The 24,129-nt window shown below is 43.5% G+C and overlaps 1 protein-coding gene across 1 annotated transcript in view; it reads left to right on the plus strand.

The window, feature by feature from the left end:
• KATNAL1 (katanin catalytic subunit A1 like 1) overlaps positions 1-15,563 on the plus strand; it is a 67,344-nt gene extending 51,781 nt beyond the window's left edge. Inside the window, exons 8-10 of the mRNA XM_040422599.1 lie at positions 265-399; positions 12,204-12,330; positions 15,323-15,563. Coding sequence (XP_040278533.1) covers positions 265-399; positions 12,204-12,330; positions 15,323-15,521 — 461 coding nt within the window. The 3' untranslated portion in view covers positions 15,522-15,563. The remainder of the gene's footprint in view (positions 1-264; positions 400-12,203; positions 12,331-15,322) is intronic.
• Positions 15,564-24,129: the final 8,566 nt, after the last annotated feature.

Here is a 24,129-nt window from a genome sequence, read left to right on the forward strand (position 1 = left end):
CCTCCAGCATCAGACTTCAAAACCACTGTGCACAGATGCCATTTGAGAAATTGCCTGGGACAGTTTGTTTTATGAATATATACTTGGATGAACTAGCAGAGCAGTGGTGTGAAAGCAGAGCTCCTGTGATTGATGGCAGGTGGTCTCAGAATTCTAAGTCTACAGAGCAAAGTGCGGTTTTAATAAAGATCATGGTTCCTCCATTGTCAAACCCCTTTTCGATTTTCTTCTGCTAACTACATAATGCACGTTTTAATATTGCAGGGGTTGGAGGCGCCCTGGAAAATGACGATCCTTTAAAAATGGTTATGGTTCTGGCTGCTACCAATTTCCCATGGGACATCGATGAGGCTTTACGGAGAAGATTAGAAAAGAGGATCTATATAGCATTACCTACAGGTATTCAGATATTCATAAATATCATGAGGGCAGGTGCAATTCTCATAAAGGGCAACTAAACCCAAAAATGTATGCATAATACTTATATAAATAGGCAGCGCCTATGTCCACCTGCAGAAGGGATGCTTAGGTCTGCTCTATTAAAGGGAACCCGTTGCCTGTTTTGGGGCCACTAAACCACGCATTTGGGGTTTAGGGTCCTAACTCCCAGCTGTATAATGGCATGCTGATGGTTAATTAGCTCAAACCAGGGGACAGGTTCCCTTTCAAATTCCTGGACAGCTGCATAAACAAACTAGCGAGTTTCACAATCTATTAGGGAATTGCTGATTATGCTGGCATTTAAATGTAAAATTGAGCATCAAATATATATATATATATATATATATATATATATATATATATATATATAGTTTTATACATAAACTCCTCGACATTAAAATTGCAACGCCAACAAGGACAAGCCATAAGGTTATGCAAATCAAGGAAGTAACAGTTGTCGCTATGATCTGCAAACTATCACATTTTCAAGCACCTAGCTCCAATCTGTGGCATGTGCAGAAAAGACAGAGTGAAAGCAAAGTTTTTTTAGCCACATGAAACCTCAAAAATTACATCAACTCTTCTGTGGGATGATTGTGCAATGCCTCCTGTTCGTTGACATGCCAGTTATCACCAATTGTCACAAAAGGACGTAATATTTCAACTGAGAGACCTTGGTTTATCACTCCAGCAAATCACTATGTGCCTAGTCTGAGATGTTGGCACCGGTCATAGTTGCGTGTCCCAGTGGTTGGAACAACAATGACGAACTGAAATGACAGCAAGAGATGCACAGAGACGAACCTCTGCACAAGCGATTTGTCAGATAAGAAAAACTGAGTGTAGTGATCCAAGTGAAATTAGATGTGACATCCCAAGACTAGGGTGCCAAACACTGTCTACACAAACCATCAGAAGGTGTTTGTATGACATCCGGCTACAAGCCATACATCCAGCTACAGGTGTTCCATTGGCCTGATGCCACTGTTCTCAAAGGCTATCATGGTGCACACCAAGACTGCAATGGAGGCGGGAATGAAGGTCTATCCTCTTCAGCGATGGAGACCACATGAGCAACTCCATGAAGAGGTCATCAAAAGGGAACGTCACACTGTTGACAGACCCCTCTAGTCTACATTTCAGATACACTAACAGCTCGACAGCTTGGTTGTAGAAACAGTGGTACCGCCATTTCTCCAAAGTGTTCCAGGAGCTGTTTATCATCAGGCCAACACTAGGCCACATGCTGCTTGTGCTACTGTGAGCAGCCTGTGGGGCCTAAATCTGCTACCATGGCCTGCAGAGTCTCTGAACTTGTCTCCCATCAGTCACTTCTGGGACGTCATTTGTCAGCAATTGCAAATGGAGCTGCCAGCATCAAATCTTGATAATTTGGATTTCCAAGTGCATTTAGTGGTAGAACATTCCTCAGACAACAATTAAAGGGGTTGTCCGGGTTCATAGCTGAACCCGGACATACCTCTATTTTCACCCAGGCAGCCCCCTGTCTTGAGCATCAGAGCCCCCTGACTTGAGCATCAGAGCCCCCTGACTGGAGTTCATGCTCCAATGCTCTCCTTTGCCCTGTGCAAAGGCATTTTTTTGAGATCCGGTGACGAACCGGGCTCTCCATAGGGCTGCCAGGAAGCCTGGTGACGTCACCGGCACTGATGGGCGGGCTTTAGTGCTGCCCTAGCTTGTAAAACGGCTAGGGCAGTGCTAAAGCACTCCCATCAGAGCCGGTGACGTCACCGGACACACTGCCGGGCGGAAGTGTGTGATTGTAAACAAAAGAGCCCTTGCCCTGCACGATTTAGCGCAGGGCAAAGGAGCGCATCGGAGCATGAACTGCTCGATGCTCAAGTCAGGGTGACTGCTGGGGTGAAATTATGGCTATGTCCGGCGGGTTCAGCTCTGAACCCGGACAACCCCTTTAATAACCTCATTAATAGCATACCAGGACATGTAAGTGCATGTATTTCTGTCTGTGACGCTCAGACTAGATACTGAATAAATCCAGATGTTTTGAATATTGCGTTTCCATTTTTTGTATCATTTGCATATCATTAACATGTCTGTCTGTGATGTCCATAATTCCACATCATTACCTTCTTGGTGTTCCAATTTAAATGTTGAGGAGTAAAATTAAAATAAATATATATAATATACACTGCTCAAAAAAATAAAGGGAACACTTAAACAACACAATGTAACTCCAAGTCAATCACACTTCTGTGAAATCAAACTGTCCACTTAGGAAGCAACACTGAGTGACAATCAATTTCACATGCTGTTGTGCAAATGGGATAGACAACAGGTGGAAATTTTAGGCAATTAGCAAGACACCCCCAATAAAGGAGTGGTTCTGCAGGTGGTGAGCCCAGACCACTTCTCAGTTCCTATGCTTCCTGGCTGATGTTTTGGTCACTTTTGAATGCTGGCGGTGCTTTCACTCTAGTGGTAGCATGAGACGGAGTCTACAACCCACACAAGTGGCTCACGTAGTGCAGCTTATCCAGGATGGCACATGAATGCTAGCTGTGGCAAGAAGGTTTGCTGTGTCTGTCAGCGTAGTGTCCAGAGCATGGAGGCGCTACCAGGAGACAGGCCAGTACATCAGGAGACGTGGAGGAGGCCGTAGGAGGGCAACAACCCAGCAGCAGGACCGCTACCTCCGCCTTTGTGCAAGGAGGAACAGGAGGAGCACTGCCAGAGCCCTGCAAAATGACCTCCAGCAGGCCACAAATGTGCATGTGTCTGCTCAAACGGTCAGAAACAGACTCCATGAGGGTGATATGAGGGCCCGACGTCCACAGGTGGGGGTTGTGCTTACAGCCCAACACCGTGCAGGACGTTTGGCATTTGCCAGAGAACACCAAGATTGGCAAATTCGCCACTGGCGCCCTGTGCTCTTCACAGATGAAAGCAGGTTCACACTGAGCACATGTGACAGACGTGACAGAGTCTGGAGACGCCATGGAGAACGTTCTGCTGCCTGCAACATCCTCCAGTATGACCGGTTTGGCATTGGGTCAGTAATGGTGTGGGGTGACATTTCTTTGGAGGGCCGCACAGCCCTCCATGTGCTCGCCAGAGGTAGCCTGACTGCCATTAGGTACCGAGATGAGATCCTCAGACCCCTTGTGAGACCATATGCCGGTGCGGTTGGCCCTGGGTTCCTCCTAATGCAAGACAATGCTAGACCTCATGTGGCTGGAGTGTGTCAGCAGTTCCTGCAAGACGAAGGCATTGATGCTATGGACTGGCCCGCCCGTTCCCCAGACCTGAATCCAATTGAGCACATCTGGGACATCATGTCTCGCTCTATCCACCAACGTCACGTTGCACCACAGACTGTCCAGGAGTTGGCAGATGCTTTAATCCAGGTCTGGGAGGAGATCCCTCAGGAGACCGTCCGCCACCTCATCAGGAGCATGCACAGGCGTTGTAGGGAGGTCATACAGGCACGTGGAGGCCACACACACTACTGAGCCTCATTTTGACTTGTTTTAAGGACATTACATCAAAGTTGGATCAGCCTGTAGTGTGTTTTTCCACTTTAATTTTGAGTGTGACTCCAAATCCAGACCTCCATGGGTTGAAAAATTTGATTTCCATTTTTTTATTTTTGTGTGATTTTGTTGTCAGCACATTCAACTATGTAAAGAACAAAGTATTTCAGAAGAATATTTAATTAACTCAGATCTAGGATGTGTTTTTTTTGTGTTCCCTTTATTTTTTTGAGCAGTGTATATCCTTCGCATCTGCTTCAAGGCTATACCACTATGTTACTATTCCTCTCTCAGTATTCCCATTTGTTCAGTTTGCTTGACCCAGCTCTTTTTCTGCGGGTTCCTGGGGGTGGTTCGTGACAGAGTGATTCAGTTTTATTTGTTCTTTGGTTCACTGTGTCATGCTCCACCCTCTCAGGCACAAGGCTAAAGATTACACAGTGTATCAGATGTGAAAGGAGTGTTCCTTTAAAGGGGTTGTAACAAGTTTAGAAGTATCCCCTATCCACATGAAAGGGGATACTAACTGATCGCTGGGGGACTCATTCTCAAGCTAATGGACCAGCAGGGTGGGCATGTGCCCTGCCGCTCCATTCATTCTCTACTCTGTACTCCGCCTTACCTGGCGCTCCATCAGATCGGGGGAATGGGACCCCCTGTTCTTTGGATGAATTGGGGTTCCGGCAGGCATATCCCCAGCGATCTGTTAGTTATCCCCTATCCTGTTAATAGGGGATAACTTGTACACTTGGTACAACCCCTTTTTAAAAGGCATCTGTCAGCAGTTTTGCACCTATGACACTGGCTGACCTGTTACATTTTCACTTGGCAGCTGAAGGCATCTGTGTTGGTCCCATTTTCATATGTGTCTACATTGCTGAAAATAATGATGTTTTAATATATGCAAATGAGTCTCTAGGAGCAACGGGGGCGTTGCTGTTACTCCTAGAGGCTCTGCTTTCTTTGCAACTATGCGTCCTCTGCACTTTGATTAACAGGGCCAGGCAGTGATAACGTCATCTCACCTGGCCCTGTCAAAGAGCAGAGGGTGCAGCAGTTGCAAAGAAAGCAGAGCCTCTAGGTGTAACAGTAACACCCCCATTGCTCCTAGAGGCTCATTTGCATATATTAAAACTTCATTTTTCTCAGCAATGCGGGCACATATGAACATGAGACCAGCACAGATGCCTTCAGCTGCCAAGCGCACATGTAACAGGTCAGACAGTTTCATCGGTACAAATCTGCCGACAGCCCTTTAAGCCAACTTGTAACAAAGAAGTTTTCTAGAATAATTGCAAAGAAAAAAATAGGGGGGGTCAGTCAGCACATCCCAATGCGCAGGTGCACGTTGCTGTGGTTGAAAACACAAAGTAAAAAATACAATGCAATAGCTCTCTGCAAACCAAATAAAGTACAAAAAAGTATTCTAAAGCTAATGCTACGCTTATTATGTAAATTAGAGATGCTTGGCAAATACATTTTGTACAAAATTATTTTGGCCCGTCTGCCACACGTCAAGGCGATCTCTGTAAGACAGGAACCTAACACTAAGTTCTACCTGTTATGTGCCATGACGGCTACCATACAATTCAGGGAGTGTAGGTTCCACATGCATGCTGGGCCCACCTTAAAGGAGTTTTCTCATCTCCGACAATGGGGGCATATCGCTAGGATATGCCTCCATTGTCCTATTGGTGTGGGTCCCACCGCTGGGACCTGCACCTATATCGAGAACGGAGCCCCGAAAGTGAAGGAGAGCGCACTGCGCATGCGCAGCCGCTCTCCATTCATTTCTAAGGGGGCCACCGAAAATAGCCGAGCTCGGCTATTGCCCTCTCCTCATAGAAATGAATGGGAGCATGGGCCGCACATGCGCTGCATGCTCCCATTCACTTCTATGGGAGAGGCGAGGATTAGCGCTTGGTGGTGGACGGATCCGGGGAAATCTGGGGTCCTCCAGCCACAGTGCTCCCATCGGTGGGACCCGCACCTATCAGACAATGGGGGCATATCCTAGCGATATGCCCCCATTGTCTAAGATGGGAATACCCCTTTAAGGACAAAAATTAAGGTGGGCCCAGCATGCATGTGGAACCTACACTCCCTGAATTGTATGGTAGCCGTCATGGCACATAACAGGTAGAATTTAGTGTTAGGTTCCCATCTAAGGCTCCATTCACACGTCCGTGGTGTGTTGCGGATCCGCAACACACCCGCCCGGCACCCCTATAGAAATGCCAATTCTTGTCCGCAAGTTGCGGACAAGAATAGGACATGTTCTATCTTTTGCGGAGCTGCTGACCTGAAGATCGGGGCCGCGCTCCGCAAGTGCAGATGCTGACAGCACACTGTGTGCTGTCCGCATCCATTCCGTCCCCATAGAGAATGAATGGGTCCGCACCCGTTCCGCAAATTTGCGGAACGGATGCAGACCCATTTGCGGACGTGTGAATGGAGCCTTACAGAGATCGCCTTGACAAAATAATTTTGTACAAATCGTACCGTATTTGCCAAGCATCTCTAATTTACATAATAAGCATAGCATTAGAATACTTTTTTTATACTTTATTTTGTTTGCAGAAGGCTGTTGCATTGTATTTTTTACTTTCTAGAATAATGTCTTATCCCCAGTCACAGGTCTATATTTTTTCTGTCAGACTTTAAGAATTTTTCTGTCTCATTTGCAGCAAATGAATTACTTGTCAGTGCGCGGGCGAGATATTTGTTGTATACTCCATTGTATGGAAAGCGGTGCGGAATATGAAAAACATCTTTATCAAGCGTTAAAATACCACGTTAACCCTGTCTGTTCTCATCACCTGCACTAGCTTCATTTGTACTAAACGTCGGATAAAATATAGTGTAGTTATGTATCTATATGTCCACCTAAGATTAAAGTGATAGAGGAGTTGCTTCCATATCTGACTTTTTCCCAGTTTCTTTGGACCTCTGTGTTAGGCTACTTTCACACTAGCGTTTTCAATTCCGCTATTGAGATCCATCATAGGATCTCAATAGCGGAGGAAAACGCTTTAGTTTTTGTCCTCATTCATTGTCAATGGGGACCAAACTCAACTGAACAAAACTGAGTGCTCCAGAATGCGTTCCGTTTGGTTGCGTCCCCATGCAAGCAGCGTTTTTCTGTCTGTGCACCACTGTATGTGGTGCGGAGCAAGACGGATCAGTCCTGACACACAATATAAGTCAATGGGGACGGATCAGTTTTCTCTGACACAATAGAAAACGGATCCGTCCCCCATTGACTTTCGATGGAGTTCATGACGGATCCGTCATGGCTATATAAGACATAATACAACCGGATCCATTCATGACGGATGCAGACGGTTGTATTATTGTAACGGAACCGTTTTTGCAGATCCAGGACAGATCCACAAAAAACACTAGTGTGAAAGTAGCCTTAGTTTGGGGGTTGGTGTTTTAGTGGGACCTTTTTTTTAGGAAATAAAGAAGTGTCAGCCATTTTTCAAGTCGTGGAAAGGCTAAATCCATCATCTCTATTCATACAAATACTCCCCCTTCAAGATCGGAAAAAACAAAACCGGTATTAAATTAATCTGTATATTTAAAAAAAACAACATATCATTAAATAGATGGCATGACTTTCAATCATTTACCAAAATCATTAATTCACTTCTGAGCAGGGGGGTGTCTTCCAGCTGTTCTGGTAGCTTCTTCAGTTGCATAGACATAGACCAAGATGTTTTGTGGCTGCTTGAAATTTAGCTACTGGTTTCGGTTTTTAATTTTGCTGTGATTTCCTGCTGTGTTAAAGGCTGAGGGAGCTGCTTCCTCAAAGTGGAACCGTCATGTTTTCATAAAAAAATCAATTTTAGCATATGTTACTGCTGCAGCAGCATTATGCATAAAGCAATCTTTAGTTTCTTCACATACCACTGTTTTCCTTGAGTTTTCCCTTAGTTACGGCTGTTTAAACATTTACAGTATGAGGACCTTCTCAAGATGGCTCCTCTGCCAGTTCTCTGAGGCCAAAGCTGCTTTCCCTCACTACCCATACACACTTGCTGTAGACAGCAGCTCCCTGCCAGCCAATCAGATTGGATTACTAAGAGACACGCCTCCTCACTCTGAAGCCTAATGCAGACATGCAGTGTGAAGGACCGCCCCTCCGTCTTCCTGTCTTCTTAGCCGGAGACTGATGAGCCCTAGCAACTGTCTTTTAAGGGAGCAGTGGAAAGGGACAGGGGACATTAATGAAAGCTGTTTTTATAAGGTAATTACAGATCATTTGACAATCATTGACAGACTAACTCAGGTATACATGCCTAGCTCTAATAAACTAGCAAAGAAAAAAATATTATATATATGACCATTACACTTAAAAAAAAGTTTTCATATATGCAAATGAGGCTCCAGGAGCAATGGGGGCATGGCCATTACACCTAGAGGATGAAAACATCATCATGCCTGGCCCTAGTAATCAAAGTGCAGGGGGTGCGGCAGTAGCAGAGAGCAGAGCCTCTAGGTGTAACGGCAACGCCCCTGTTGCTCTTAGAAGCTCATTTGCATACATTAAAACATAATTTTTTTTTCAGCATTGTGGGCACATGGAGCAACACAGATGCCTTCAGCTGCCAAGTGCACATGTAACAGGTACAAATCTGCTAACAGATGCCCTTTAAGGTTCTTAAGATTTTTGCCCCAAGTGATGCATCTTTGGCCACACCCACTTTCTGCGAAACCCTAAATGAGCCAAACTGCTCCATTTTGTGTCACTTTTTAGACAGATTTTTGGCCCAGATACATCAGCAAATCTGGGCTTTTGTCCTTAAAAAGATTTGGGGGGACATTTATTATGAACTACACACCACTTTTTGGCATATTAAAGTCCCAGATTATGTTGCAATGGTTATTTACAGCAAAAATCTGCGACTTTTTGTTCGTCACGCCACTTTTCCCGACTGCCAAGAAAATGGGGCGTGGCATTGGCAGGAAAGATGGCAGGTCGGGTGGCCTGTCTCATTTATCATTTTCCATGTCAGTTTTTGGCATGGAAAATGACTTAAATCTACAGCAGCAAGGGAGCTGGCGTAGATTTTAGTATGTCACACGGCCTGCTAGAGGAAGCGCCAAAGTTACATAGAGGCCTGCGCCTCAACATAACTTTGGCGCACACCCGCCGGTAGCACAGAAAAACTAAGACTGGCGTCTAATTCTTAAGAAATGTCCCCCTTGATCTTTTTCATTCCACTATTTCATATACAAGAGTTGTTCATCCCCGGTAGTCGTTATCTTCAGGGAACGACCGCTCCTCTTGACATACAGTTAATAAAGTAGATGAAGCAAAGGAAGTCAACAAAGGATTGCAAGTGTTCAAAGTAGAAATATATCTATATGTAAATATAACGAGCAGCATCGGAAGGCAGGCTTCCCAAAGGATAGTCTGACATAAGGTGATTTGCCTTTCACAGGCGTTAATGCATCTGTAATTCCTTTTAAATATTTACAAGCACTGACAGGCAACTTTAATCCCAACATCATTTCACCATCACCGGGAGCTGCCGATGACGGTTAAGAACATAAGTTACCACGTTTTTTTTCACGCAAAGGAACAGATCATTGTAATCAGATCATTGTAATTCACCGATGGCTGGTCCCTGTGACTGCGCTGTCTGGACTCGAGCTGCATCAGAATGCAGAAGTCTCTTCTCTCCCATTACTAAAATTTCATCACATACGTCAAACTGTTTCATGGCTGCCTGCAATACAAACGGGCAATAACCCGATGAGTAAAGTTAGTTGCAAATAGAAGTTGTTATATCAGATATTCCCTTTGAAGGGAGTCTGTCTGCAGATTTGACCATGCTATACTGCTGACAGCATTAGACGGGGCCTAGGGAGAGCATTACACGACTTCATTAATCACTAACTTCGGCTCATCGGAGCCCATACAGTCCAATACTTTACGGAGATGAATCTCCTGTACCAAATTATTCTGAAGTTTTGAACGAAGCGACTTCGGATTAAGCATCCGAAGCTCGCTTCGCCTAACTCTAATTACAAACATGCCTTTTGTAAAGCTTTTAATATCAGGAGTAGTGTGAATGTGAACTTTTATTCTGCCGGGTTCTGGGAGTGGAGCTTCACTGTCAAGTGCTTTCTGCTCTTTGCATTTAGCTTCTTCACAGCCCCTCCCCTATGATCTGAATGACAGCGGTAGTATCCCATCAGGAGACAGCTACAGCTGTCACTCAGAACAGAAAGGAAGAGCTGTGAAGCAGCTTAATGCAGAGTGCACTTCACAGTGAAGCCCCTCCTCCTGTGTGTTGCAAGAGCAGAACCTGGCAGAATAAACATTAATATTCACACTACTACAGGTAAGAAAAGCTTCACAATAAGTATGTTTGCACCGCTCTCCCCTGCCCCTCCTGGGTTTAGAAACCCAATTTAGACTGGCTTATTGGCTTAATAAACCAATGACTTCTATTTACTGGTGGGTTTTCCAGTTTGCAGTTGCTCTAATGCAGGCAAGTCCCCTGATCGATCCCTTTTCTATCGCTTAGAGCAGAGACCTGCATCCTGCATCTATTTTTTTCAGTAGGGACTGCATATAGTTTACTTGATTTCAATACAGCACTCCACCCGATGGTGCTAGCTAATCATCAATCCTTCCTTTCCCCACCACAATCCTCTGTTTTTGGGGAACACATAGTATGAGAGACGGCTTAAATAGACTGGTCTGTCCCTTTAAATTGAAAGAGACTGGATATTTTCATAGGTTATTGTGATGTACTGTGTGTTGCCCTCTTGATACAACGGTACCTCTCTGGCGGTGCTGCTATCCCGCCAACTATCCAGACACAAAACATTACCGAGGACCTTATTAATCCTCTTTCTCATAATAATCTTTTGGTTCAAGGGCATTTCCTTCCAGACTGGAATAGAAGTATGAATTATGGGATTGTTGCTGCGTCTGGAACAGTTGTGATCATTGTACGGGCTGCATGTAAAGTGGATGTGTTTCCAGTGAGGACTTGGCTGAAGTATATGATTTTTTTCTAGCCTTTCCTGGGAAGTGATGTCATTAGATCAGATTTATTCATACATGTATTTTCTGCTCCCCGTTGCTGGGAGAACTTATTACTTAGCACATATAAAAATGAATTACAAGGAACATAAGGTGAGTTTTCAAGGTCTTTAAAAGTGGTCTTTAAAAAACTAAATCCATTTTCAAGGGTAATACCGAGAAATGTATAAGCTATTCGAACGGCAATGTCAAATACTTTCTAAAATAGTATGTTTTGTACTGCAAAAATGTGTCCTTTAACGGGAACCTGTCACCTCCTAAAAACATCCCAAGCTGGCAGCAGTACCTGAGAGTAGCCGGCAGCATGTTTGTAACGATCCTTTTCTTCCTGCAGGTAGTTAAGCAGAAGCTGTAAAAACGTTCTTTAATCCCCTGCCCGGCGCGCTTCTCTAGTCAGGCTTGAAGTCACGGGGGCAGCGGCCTCCTTGCTTCAAGTCGCGGTAACCACGCCCCCTTCGCCGTGACTGACAGCCGGCTGTTCGGCAAAGGCAGCCAAAACTCTCGTGCATAAGCGAAGGGGCACGGAAGGGGGCGTGGTTACCGTGCCTCTAATGGGATCCTGCAGCCGCTTTCGACATAAATGCTGGGTTTTAGCCGGACAAATAGGCTTTCGTCCGGCTGATAGCCAGCATTTATGCTGGATCATCTCTGACGGAGATGTGAACGCAGCCTTACACCAGGCAGTGGTGGGGGAGGGTTTGTGCACCAACCAGTTGCATTACAGAAAGACAGTTTGTGAGAAGAAGAGGAAACAGTCTGGTCTCTAGCAAAATATATAACATTTAAAAAAAAATAATTATGCATTTCCTACATGTAGAGTATATTGAAACCAATATTTTGTCCCCATTCTGATAATTGCCAATTGTTGCTTTATCACTGCTGAAAGGACCAGAACAGACCCGACACGTGACGCAGCCAGCTACCTAGTTAGCCATCGGTGACTGTTTCTGTGCTGATTTTTATTATACATTGCACATATGTTCCGCTAAATCTGCCATGATGGCGTGGAGTAGCATTTTATCAGAATTTGACACCTGCCAGCCTAGTGGAATCTCACGATAATTTGTATTTAATTGATTTAATCCTGGCAGATTTTAGACTTTGCTTATGTTCTCAGTTCTTCGGGGAACTCGTTCTATTATTAATCGCTGCAAATGTAAGTCTGCTCCCTCTCTGTGTCACAGCTAATGGAAGAGCTGAGCTGCTGAAAATAAATCTCCGAGAAGTTGAGCTGGACCCAGCGGTAAACCTGGAGGAGATTGCAGAGAAGATTGAGGGATACTCTGGCGCAGACATCACCAATGTTTGCAGGTACCTCAGCCCTAATGTTACACTGCGGCGTTACAAATAAAAAGGGTTAAAGAAATGAAATACGAAATGTTCTTGCTGTTTTTATCTCTTGTCTCATTCTCTGTTATTCCGCTTTTCTTAAAGGTATAATCTCCTCGGGTAAAAACCTTAACCTTTCTTAAATAATTTAGCAATCTGTTAGCTGTCTTAAGGAAATCTGCTTGTGCAATTAATCAACCGCTTTCCTCTCCTTAGAAATGTAATTACAGATTTAATATCTGGGGGGGGGAAGTATTTTTCGATTGTCTACTTAATTACTTTTAGCAGCGCTCCTCTCTAAAAATTAAGTGAATTCGTTTCCTAGAAACCTTGAAGCGGTGTCACAAATGCAGCAATTTGTCTGACGAATGCCTGTAGTCACTGAGGGGTTAATTGCTGCTAGTTTTTTGTTTTTGTTTTTTTAAATAGATTTATCAGATTAGCACTGTCTTGTGAAATTTGCATTTTTATAGGGACAGATAGAATTTGTAGCTCTGATGTCATCGTAGAGGCGTTTCCTTTTGCAGCATTCCGGCCCACTATAGTTGCCATGACGGTAGAGTTCAGGGGGTTAGCAGCCTCCACACTCCAACTGTTGTAGAAGTACAACTCTCATCGTGCACACTTGCTCGGCTGTACTTGGAACGCCCCATAGAAGTGAATAGAGCATGCTGGGAGTATTCGTTTTCCAACAGCTGGAATGCCGGAGCTTGATGGCCTCTGAAGTAGGTTGTCAGCTTGAGCCTTCAGGACATATGTGCAAGATGTGAATGAAAGTATACAATTTATTTAATGCACATGGTACCCTTTAAAGGGGACCTGTCAGCTGCACTATGCTGCCCGCTGATGCTGCTCGCTGTCCCTACCCTCCCCCGCCTCCAGACAACAAATGACAGGCATAGGAAAGAGACTTGTCACTCATCATATGGAGGTGGGGGAAGGCGGCGACGGCGAGCAGCGTCGGACTCCTCTCCCACTGCAGGATCGGGAGGTCACTACTGTAAAAGTACCGACTGCCACCACAGAAGTGACAGACCACTGAAATCAGCAGGGCTGTCACTACACTATACCTCCCTGGGTGAGGTTCCCTGTAAACATCATTTTACAGTATTTAATGAATTCCATACAGATCGTAAGTTTCTTAATAAATTGTATAGTTTATCTTGTACTGGTACAAAGTTACAGCCTGTCTTAATGGCCAGAACTGCATTCACAATTCTGTAGGCTTCAGAGCTGAAATCGCTATTCCTTGCTGAATCATAGTCCTTACACAAGGCACAGCACAGAAAACTGACGTTAGAAAAACATGACCATAAGGGCTCATGCACACAAACGTCCGTTCGTCCCGTTTTTTTGGCGGACCGTATACGGAACCATTCATTTCAATGGATGTCATCCGTATTTTTTGTTGATCCGTTTTTTGCGGACCGCAAAATACATACGGTCGTGTACATGAGCCCTTTCAGGAGTGCTGCTAAACTGCAAAGCTGGTGTCTGACAACAAGCTTGTTGACTGTTTCCTATAGCAACCAGCTGAATTTTGAATGCATTTTTACATATTTGGTATCAACATCATCAACCTGTAATATAATAAGACCATACAGAAAAAAAATTGCAGCGTTTTTACCATTCAGTCTTCAAAAAATTATAGACCAATACAGTACAGACCAAAAGTTTGGACACACCTTCTCATTCAAAGAGTTTTCTTTATTTTCATGACTATGAAAATTGTAGATTCACACTGAAGGCATCAAAACTATGAATTAACACATGTGGAATTATATACATAACAAACAAGTGTGAAACAACTGAAAATATGTCATATTCTAGGTTCTTCAAAATAGCCACCTTTTGCTTTGATTACTGCTTTGCACACTCTTGGCATTCTCTTGCTGAGCTTCAAGAGGTAGTCCCCTGAAATGGTTTTCACTTCACAGGTGTGCTGTGTCAGCTTTAATAAGTGGGATTTCTTGCCTTATAAATGGGGTTGGGACCATCAGTGGCGTTGAGGAGAAGTCAGGTAGATACACAGCTGATAGTCCTACTGAATAGACTGTTAGAATTTGTATTATGGAAAGAAAAAAGCAGCTAAGTAAAGAAAAACGAGTGGTCAGTCAGTCAGCCGAAAAATTGGGAAAACTTTGAAAGTAAGGGCTATTTGACCATGAAGGAGAGTGATGGGGTGCTGCGCCAGATGACCTGGCCTCCACAGTCACTGGACCTGAACCCAATCGAGATGGTTTGGGGTGAGCTGGACCGCAGAGTGAAGGCAAAAGGGCCAACAAGTGCTAAGCATCTCTGGGAACTCCTTCAAGACTGTTGGAAGACCATTTCAGGGGACTACCTCTTGAAGTTCATCAAGAGAATGCCAAGAGTGTGCAAAGCAGTAATCAAAGCAAAAGGTGGCTACTTTGAAGAACCTAGAATATGACATATTTTCAGTTGTTTCACACTTGTTTGTTATGTATATAATTCCACATGTGTTAATTCATAGTTTTGATGCCTTCATAGTCATGAAAATAAAGAAAACTCTTTGAATGAGAAGGTGTGTCCAAACTTTGGTCTGTACTGTATATACCAAAACGGTGCCAATAGAAGCATTTTTCTTGTAAAAACGGCCAGCCCTCATACAGCTGCGTCAACATAAAAATAATGGAGAAGTTATGGCTCTTGAAAAGTGGCGATCACAGTCTTCTGAAGGCCCAAACTATTCCAGTCCTTAAGGGGTTAAACTGCACTGATTGCTATCATCATCAGGGTAATTTTTTTCCAAAAACCACACAATCACTCCATTATAATTAATGCAGCCCCCAGCTCAGGCCGATCAGAGATGTGTTGGCGTGGTGCTTTTCCAGTGCCGCTGCTTTTTTGTTCATTTGATCGGTGGGAGTTGAACATTGACGGCACATGCTAAAAATATGTCTTCAGTGTCTTTGAGATTTCTCACACTGTTTTGGTTGATTATGTTTTTCAGGGATGCCTCCATGATGGCCATGCGCCGACGTATCCAGGGCTTAACACCAGAACAAATCCGTGCTTTGTCTAAGGATGAGCTACAGATGCCAGTGACGATGGCAGACTTTGAGTTGGCACTAAAGAAAATCTCAAAGTCTGTTTCTGCTTCAGACTTGGAGAAATATGAGAAGTGGATGAGTGAATTTGGTTCTGCTTAGCAAACCTTCTCTCGTGTATAGCATTGGAACGTTTTCAAACTCTATAAGTTATACAATTCCCAGCGGTTTTTACCAACTCCAGACACATTGACTTGGTGCCCTGCATCAACTACAGCCAATCCTCATAAGGTCCAGCTCTACCTTTCCTTTCCATTCTTTTACGGGAAAAGGATATAGTTCTTCTCAATTAAATGTATCTGATCCAACAGTTAGCTGCTTTAAGGTTCATTCCCTGTGACACTTTGAACATTTACCTATCCAAGTGAAGAAGTCTACTTTGTGACCATAACCCATCATTTGCAAGAAATACCCACGTTTCCACATTACAACCTCCTGCTAAAAATCTCTCGGGCAATCTTATTATCACTAACCTTATTAACTGTAATAAGTTGCACTGTGCAAAGTGCACTTAGAAAGGTACTTCTCTGGTCCAACTTTTAAATTTGTTATACCCCAAATTTCAGGCCTGCATGAATGTAACACTCAGTCTCAGTATCAGGCCTTGCCCTGAGGGATAGTTAGCACATCTTCCTCCAATTTGTGATATCCTGCAGTTTTTTCCCACCGGTTCACCATATTGTAGCTTCAGCCATATGAACCAGAAATATATAAATAATGGGGCACATGTACAAAGGCTTTAGGCTACTTTCACACTAGCGTTTTAGTTTTCCGGTATTGAGATCCGTCATAGGGGCTCAATAACGGGAAAAAACGCCTTAGTTTTGTCCCCATTCATTGTCAATGAGGGCAAAACTGAACAGAACAAAAAGCTCCAAAATGCATTCCGATCCGTTTAGTTGCGTTCCCATACCTGAGAGCAAACCGCAACATGTTGTAGTTTGCTTTCCATCCTGGGATGCGGAGCAAGACTGATCCGGCATGACCCCCAATGCAAGTCAATGGGGACGGATGCCACAATAGAAAACTGATCCGCCCCCCATTGACTTTCAGTGGAGTCCATGACGGATCCGTCTTGGCTATGTTAAAGATAATACAACCGGATCCGTTCATAACGAATGCAGACGGTTGTATTATCAGTAACGGAAGTGTTTTTGCTAAACCCTGCCGGATCCAGTAAAAACATTAGTGTGAAAGTAGCCTTATGCCAGTTTTCTGGTGTAGAAAAGTTGCAACTTCTTTGTGCAAACAGTATTTTGCCCGGCACTTTACTGGGTGGGGTCTGCCATTTTGCACCCCCGATAAGATGTTTAAAGAGGCTGCGGCGCTCTAGTAAGTGCCGCTACCTTTTCCGAGGCCACATTTATAGGTCATATGGCCTGTTTCCAGCGCAGACCCATTGAAGTGAAGGGGCCTGGTCTGCAATACTAAGCACAGCCACTATACAATGTACGGCGCTGTGCTTGGTGAGCTGTGAGGAGGCCACAGTGCTAACGGAGCTTCCATTTCTTGTCAAACTGTTTATCGGAGGTGGTGCTTCATGTCGGACCTCCACTGATCAGATATTGATGACCTGTCCTAAAGATAGGCCATCAATATTGTACCCCTTTATGAGATGTGTACCTCGTAATAATAAATTTGAGGCGTCTTACTCCAACCGACTTTCTAGAAAGACTGCCGATATAAAATGCCAGCCTTTAGCAGGTGTCCCAGTATAACAATGTACAAGTAGTGCCATATCTTTATAATACTTTTGGATCCTTGGGTGTTACTTTAAGTTAGCTGTGAGTGGCAGAGGCAGATGGTCGTGTCGGGACACAGCCTATACTACAGAAATAATAGTGATGTAAAACCATATCATCTGCCATGTGCAAAAAAAACTGATAGATTTGCCCATGGGAACTTTTTTTTTACTTTTGCAGAAGTGTTTCTAGCGTAACATTTGAATTGCTCCTAATGTAAGATTCCTGTCAAGGTTTTATTGCTCAAATGCATAAAAAAAAATAATAATAACGAAGAAACTTTGCAATCGGTTTTGTAAGTATCCTACAGTTTTGTGTCTACAACTTCAGCGCAGAACTATGTGTCTCTATAGTTACCTCTACAAAATGAAACCTATGTAGTCTGATCCTGCAGTCACGCGTCAGGCCCTTCCGTCTTTCCACCTGCTCCCTGTTCTGCAGGTTAGAAAGAAGAGGCGCACATGACTGCAGGATCAGACTATAGAGTCTGTAACCATGTTTACACATAGGTTTACAGTATACAGAAGACAATATGCCTTATTGTTTGCTGTACATGCCTTGGAAAAATAGTTACGAAAAGTTCCATAGCCTTTAACCATATAGGAAGGCCAGTCAAAAATGATCCGCACTTTGGCTGTAGAATTTATTTTAATCAACTTTTAGAAAAGGCAAATACATAATTTTTTGACATAATCTCCCTGCTTTTCAATACACTTTGTCCATCTGTCAACAAGCTTTCGTCTTCCCTCATTAAAAAATATTTTAGGCTGAGCTGCAAGCCATGAATGCACCGCTGTTTTCACCTCTTCATCAGAAGTGAATCTTCGTCCTCATAGGGCCATAAAATTCACTGTCGCTCATCTGTCCGACAGAATCAGCCCACTTGCATGCTCAATGTTGGTCGTGGACACGTCCTTCGTGGCTGACACCGGTGCGACCTTCCTTGAGCTTCTCTATCCATTCATACACACTTCTTGACACTTTCTCCATACTGTGCACACCGTCTTCAATAAGTATCCGCACCAGACACGCCCTCAGACTATAAAGAACCAATCGCTGCACGCTGCTCTTTTTTTTTGTGTGTAAATCACAAGTTGGGCAGCCATTGCTTCTCATAAATGAACTGATGTAACGCATTCAAGCCTGCACAGCAGTGACTGGGGAGATTATGGTGAAAAATGATGCATTTGTCTTCTTCTGAAAGTTGATTAAAAGTAAATCCTACAGCTAGAGTGCGGATAATTTTTGACTCCCCCCTCCTTCCTTCTTATCATCTGCTCCATCAAGCCATGTAAAGGGGCCTTCGACCACAAAGCATAACATTTGCTCCACCTGGATCAGTTTTAAATGGCTGTTGCACATCTGTTATTTACTAGAGCTGGCATTTATTTGACAATTTCATATAGTATAACATACCAGTCCTATTTTTACATGACTGTTTCTACTAATGACACAACTCCTCTTACAGCTCCTTATGCGAGTGTGTACTATACCTGTATCATCACCATTTTTTTAGTATCTCTATGTCTACGTGAATGTAGCATCCACCCCCCCCCCCCAATGCAATAGAAAGCTACTTAGGAATACAATTAGATCATGTTTCACGCCTGTTGTGATCCATTATGCAATTTGAACCTCCGTGGCAAAGAGAAGGCAATAATTCAGTTTGCTGTGCTCAAATCCTTCCAGTTGTAAAGATATTACAAGCATAATTACATTTCTGTCTGTTTGGTAAACTCGTGCCACTAATCCAATTATAATAGCGTTCTTGCAAAATTTGAGATGAGGATGTTCTGCGCTGGCAGAGGTTTTTTTCCTGACTACGTTCCCTCTATAAGAATCTCATGGAAAATACTGACCATTGCTTTGTACATTTTTAACCATTTGCTCCTTTCTAAAGGTATGTTTACACGAGGCGATGATTGGTACGATTGAGCGACGAACGAGTCGTTTCTTGTTGTAGTAAACAATGGCCCTTTAGATGCGCGACTGTCGTTCGCGGAACCGTTATTTCGATCGCGTATTCCATAGTTTCTGAAGCAGACTGTTGCATTTACAGAAAGCGAAATTTGAGTGGCGTGCAGTGAACGACTCCGATTTACATATATGAGATCGTTAATGTCCAACGAAGATTTTTGTGTCCACACAAACGATCGAACTATCGAGAAATCTACTGATTGTTGGTTGTCGCTCTATCGTTTATTGCTTTTACACTGCTCGATAATCGTTCGGTTTTGCTTGATTTACTGATAATTTACACGATAATCGGCTTGGAATATGATTTATATATCAGGCCAATGATCTTCACATTTTTAGGGAATTTATACAGTGTACCCCTAAAGAGCGCTTTGAGTGAAGGGAGAGGATACTGTAAACCATATATCAACTGAGGGACATCTCATTCTATGACTTGCTAGAAAAAATGACCAGGACTTAAAAGGGGTTGTTCCATCTTGGACATTGGGGGCAAATCGCTAGAATATGCCCACAGTGCAGGTCCCACCTCTGAGACCCGCACCTATCCTTAGAAAGGTGCCTGTAAAGTTCAGGAGGGTGCACCGTGCATGCGTGGCCACCCTCCATTCATTTCTATGGGACTGTGAACCACTCGGCTATATTGAAATTAATGGGACGTAGACCGTGCAAGCGCAGCCACCGCTCCATTCACTTCTATGGAGCTTACGGAAATAGCCGAGCCAGCGCATGGCTATTTGCAGCAGTCCTATAGAAATGAATGGAGGGTGATAAGTCACTGGAAGAAGTGTCTGGTAGGGCTCTCTTCCTGACTGAGAACACCTGCTTCGAGCGTAGCATGCATGTGTGTGGAGGTTGGGAGAGACCTGTTCAGCCAACAGTTCCCTTGTGTATGGTCAGCCTTACTGTAATCATCCAAGAAAAAAGGGGCCTGATTTTTCATTTTATATATATATATATATATATATATATATATATATATACTATTGAGAAGCGACATTCTAGTTTTGCATCCAGTCTAAGCAATCTTCTGTCTGTTAGCCAGACAGACAGGATACAGCTGTGTATGGCGTCTGCCTGACAGCAGAGATATTGAAAACTGTACAAAATTGAAATGTATAATAAAAATTTGTATCATTTTAATTATGCAACACAAGATGGCTTCCACCGCTGGGTAGGTCATCTCACCACTATAATATTTGTGATAACCACAGGAACAAGTACTGTAATATTATACTTGGTACTACTATTATTTTTACCTAGGGAAACATGGGGGATATTTCTTTTATTTCTAACCTCAACTGTGTAAAATAATATTTATTGAGCAGATGGAAATCTCACAATGTGCTGGTAAATGCTGATGTTTTATTATTTTACCTTGAATTAATAATAAAAGTACATTAATAATTGCAGCTTTGTTTTATTTTATCCATTTGCAATCCATTAAATCTCTTAAAATGTCTCCTATGTCATTGAGCTGGAGCTGCCATATTGTCTTTTTAGTGCCATCTGACAAGCCCAGATAATGCCCAGGCTTCTTTTAAGCCATGGGGGCATTCACACTACTGTATCCATTTTGCAATCCACAAATCGCAGATCTGCAAAATACGGATGCAGGCCCCATTGAAAGAATGCCTATTTTTGTCTGCAAAATGGAGAAGAATAGGACATGTTCTATAATTAGCGGATTGCTCGCACGGATGACATCCGTGTGTTGTCCACATTTTTTGCGGCTCCACAGGAATGAATGGGTCTGTGTGCAATTCACAAAAAAATGTGGATCGGACGTGGACCGAAAATACAGTGGTGTGAATGTGTAGTGCCCTGGAGTAGGGGTACTGTGAAGTCTGGACATTTGTGGACATTTTCCCCTGTTTCTCCTATACAAAGTTAAAACTTCTTACTTTATTTCTCTTGAAAGGGTTAACATGCACAGTTTATTACTGTGTAACTGCATTTTATATGTGTGATGTGATATATATCCTTGTCACAATCAGTGTGGCGGAAAAACTCCACACGAAACACAGGAGGGAAGGGGAACAGTAACTAGGCCTGGAAACTAGGGAAGGAACAGGTCACCTCCTACACAACCCTAATCCGGGCCCTAACTACCTATCATTATGAATAGACCTTAAAGGTAGGAATATTCATTTGCTGGATACCTAGGCCCTTATATCCCTATAAGGCCCTGGAATGAGGTTAGGACCAGAGACAACCCATTCCTCCCCAGATGGACGAATGGAAGTCTCTGTCTCAGGCACAGAAACAAACAGGGAATATAACAAACACAAAACAATAAGAAAAGACAAGACTTATCTGAAAGCAGAAAACTGGCAACTCCAGAAACACCACAGAGTACAACCGACCAGCTAGTGAGAAGGCAGGAAGAAAATCTATAAACCACACCTCCAAGAGTGAGAAGCGGCTACTTATGGGAAAGGCAAATCACCAAAAAGCAACACCTGAAGCAAGGGGTGTGGCATTCACCAAAACACAGACACAATAAGATCCACAGGGAACTTGTCAATTTAGCCAACGATTTGCCAGTCTCTCCGATCTCCTGGTACCTGCCACGGGAACGTCCGTGACAATCCTGTTCATTTGCATCGTATTGGCAAGGCTCTGTGGAAAGGGTTAATGAATACTGAGAGACTTTTGGGACTTTGCATAAGAAGCTGGTAATTTTCCACAACTGCCATAGGGTGTAAAGAAGCATGTTTTGGAGGGAAAAAGCTAGACATTGTTTACCACCCAACCCAGACAGCCTGAACTTTTGAATGTCTGGTTTTAGTTCTGTTATTATGTTTGGAAACTTGTTTTTTGTCTGGAAAAACTGCTGTGTCATTGCCAATGAGTATCATTGAAGCTCTAATGTATGAGAGACGGAAAGTGTTATAATGTATCTGTTTGTGCTACGCCATTCCACTCCCTCCCACTAGAAGTTTCCAGTCTAGCTAGAAATGATATATAAAAAGAGCAGTCAGAGCCCCTAGTGTTCTGCAGTTAGGGACCAGTGCTTGGAGGGGAGAGTCATGCCAGCCTGTATGAGTGAACAGAAGAAGACGCTGAGCCACAGATCATGGGTCACCAGCCCTGTGACCAAGAAGCCACCCTGCACTACAGACCGTGGATCTCCAGCCATTGGCCAAGGTACCAGCCTTCTGAGAGAGAGGGACAGGTAGCTCAGGCCTTTCCTCAGCATCAAACCCTTCTTCTTCCAGGGAGGAGACTGGAGAAGCCAGCCCAATGCCTCGCCTGTATTGTTTTGCACCCGAATCCCTCCACTAAAAAGCACCCTGGTTAGGCTACTTTCACACTTGCATTCAGAGCGGGTCCGTCTGGTATCTGCACAGACGGATCCGCTCCTATAATGCAAACACTTAGATCCGTTCAGAATGGATCCGTTTGCATTACCATGAACAGAAAAAGAAAAAAAAAAAAGATTATTATTAGTATTTTTTTTTTTTGTTCATGATAATGCAAACGGATCCGTTTTGAATTTACATTGAAAGTCAATGGGGGACGGATCCGTTTGAAAATTGCACCATACTGTGTCAATTTCAAACGGATCCGTCCCCATTGACTTACATTGTAAGTCTGGACGGATCCGTTTGCCTCCGCACGGCCAGGCGGACACCCGAACGCTGCAAGCAGCGTTCAGGTGTCCGTCTGCTGAGCGGAGCGGAGGACAAACGCTGCCAGACTGATGCATTCTGAGCGGATCCGCCTCCACTCAGAATGCATTAGGACTGGACGGATCCGTTCGGGGCCGCTTGTGAGAGCCTTCAAACGGAGCTCACAAGCGGACACCCGAATGCTAGTGTGAAAGTAGCCTAACTGCAGACCCTGACTCTATGGACTTATTTCCCATTGGAGTGCACCACGCCTTGCCATCGCTTCCGGAGAGCAGCAACACATGGTGACATCTTGACCTTTATCAAGGTCGCCAGTGTTGATATTCCCTATGCGCTTAATTTATGACGAGACATGCACTTCATCATCACTTGCGTGGTCTTTTCAGCATAGGGGGTTGATAAATCTCCCTCCATGTTTATTTTCTGTTAAACGTAATAATTTTTACTGAAATGTTAGAAAAAGGATGTGTTTAATGAATACATAGGCTTCAATAGACAAAAAGATAAAAGTGCTCATGTTTGTCTAGTTTACCTTCCTGTCTGTTTTTTTTTTTAACTGGATCAGAAAGTGCAGATACAGCATCTGCACTTTACCATCCAGCAAAAAAAAAATAATGTTGCTTATTCTTTTGCAATCTGCCTGAAAAATCAGTTTGAAAGTAATGAGGATCCGTTAAATGGATTGCATATACTAGTATCCTTTTTTCCATCCATTTAACGGGTCCTTAAAAAAAAATCCTGAGACACCCCTTGGCCAAAAATTCTACCAATTACAGGTCATGTAATCCAAACTACATCCTTTTGCTATATTTGCCTTTTTTCCAGATAGAAATGTAAAAAACTAGATCTTGGAGAACCTCGTTAAGGCTACTTTCAGACTTGCGTTGTTAATTCTGGTATTGAGATTTGGCAGAGGATCTCAATTCCGGAATTTAAAAAAATTGATCCGTTTTGATTTTGCACATCAGGATGCATCTGTTCCGTTAGGATGCGGTTGTTTGAAATCAAAACGGAAAAAAAAACGATCTGTCACTAAATACATTTTTAGGCTCTATTGACTTACATTGTTTTCAGTGCGGATCCTTTTTGGTTTCCATTTTTATGACCAGACACAAAACCGCAGCTTGCAGCATTTGTGTCCGGTCACAAAATGGAATACTGACGGAAAGGAAGACATCCTGATGCATCCTGAACGGATCTCTTTCCATTCAGAATGCATGAGGACTAAACGGAAATGTTTTTTTCCGGTATTGAGACCCTCTGCCGGTTCTCAGTACCGGAAAACAACGCAAGTGTGAAAGTAGCCTAACTTTAATTGAATCCATGTGAATGGACTTCTGCAGCCCTCACATGAAATTT

The sequence above is a fragment of the Bufo bufo genome, chromosome 3 (genome assembly GCF_905171765.1).
Source record: "Bufo bufo chromosome 3, aBufBuf1.1, whole genome shotgun sequence".
In the NCBI taxonomy this organism is placed as follows: Eukaryota; Metazoa; Chordata; class Amphibia; order Anura; family Bufonidae; genus Bufo; species Bufo bufo.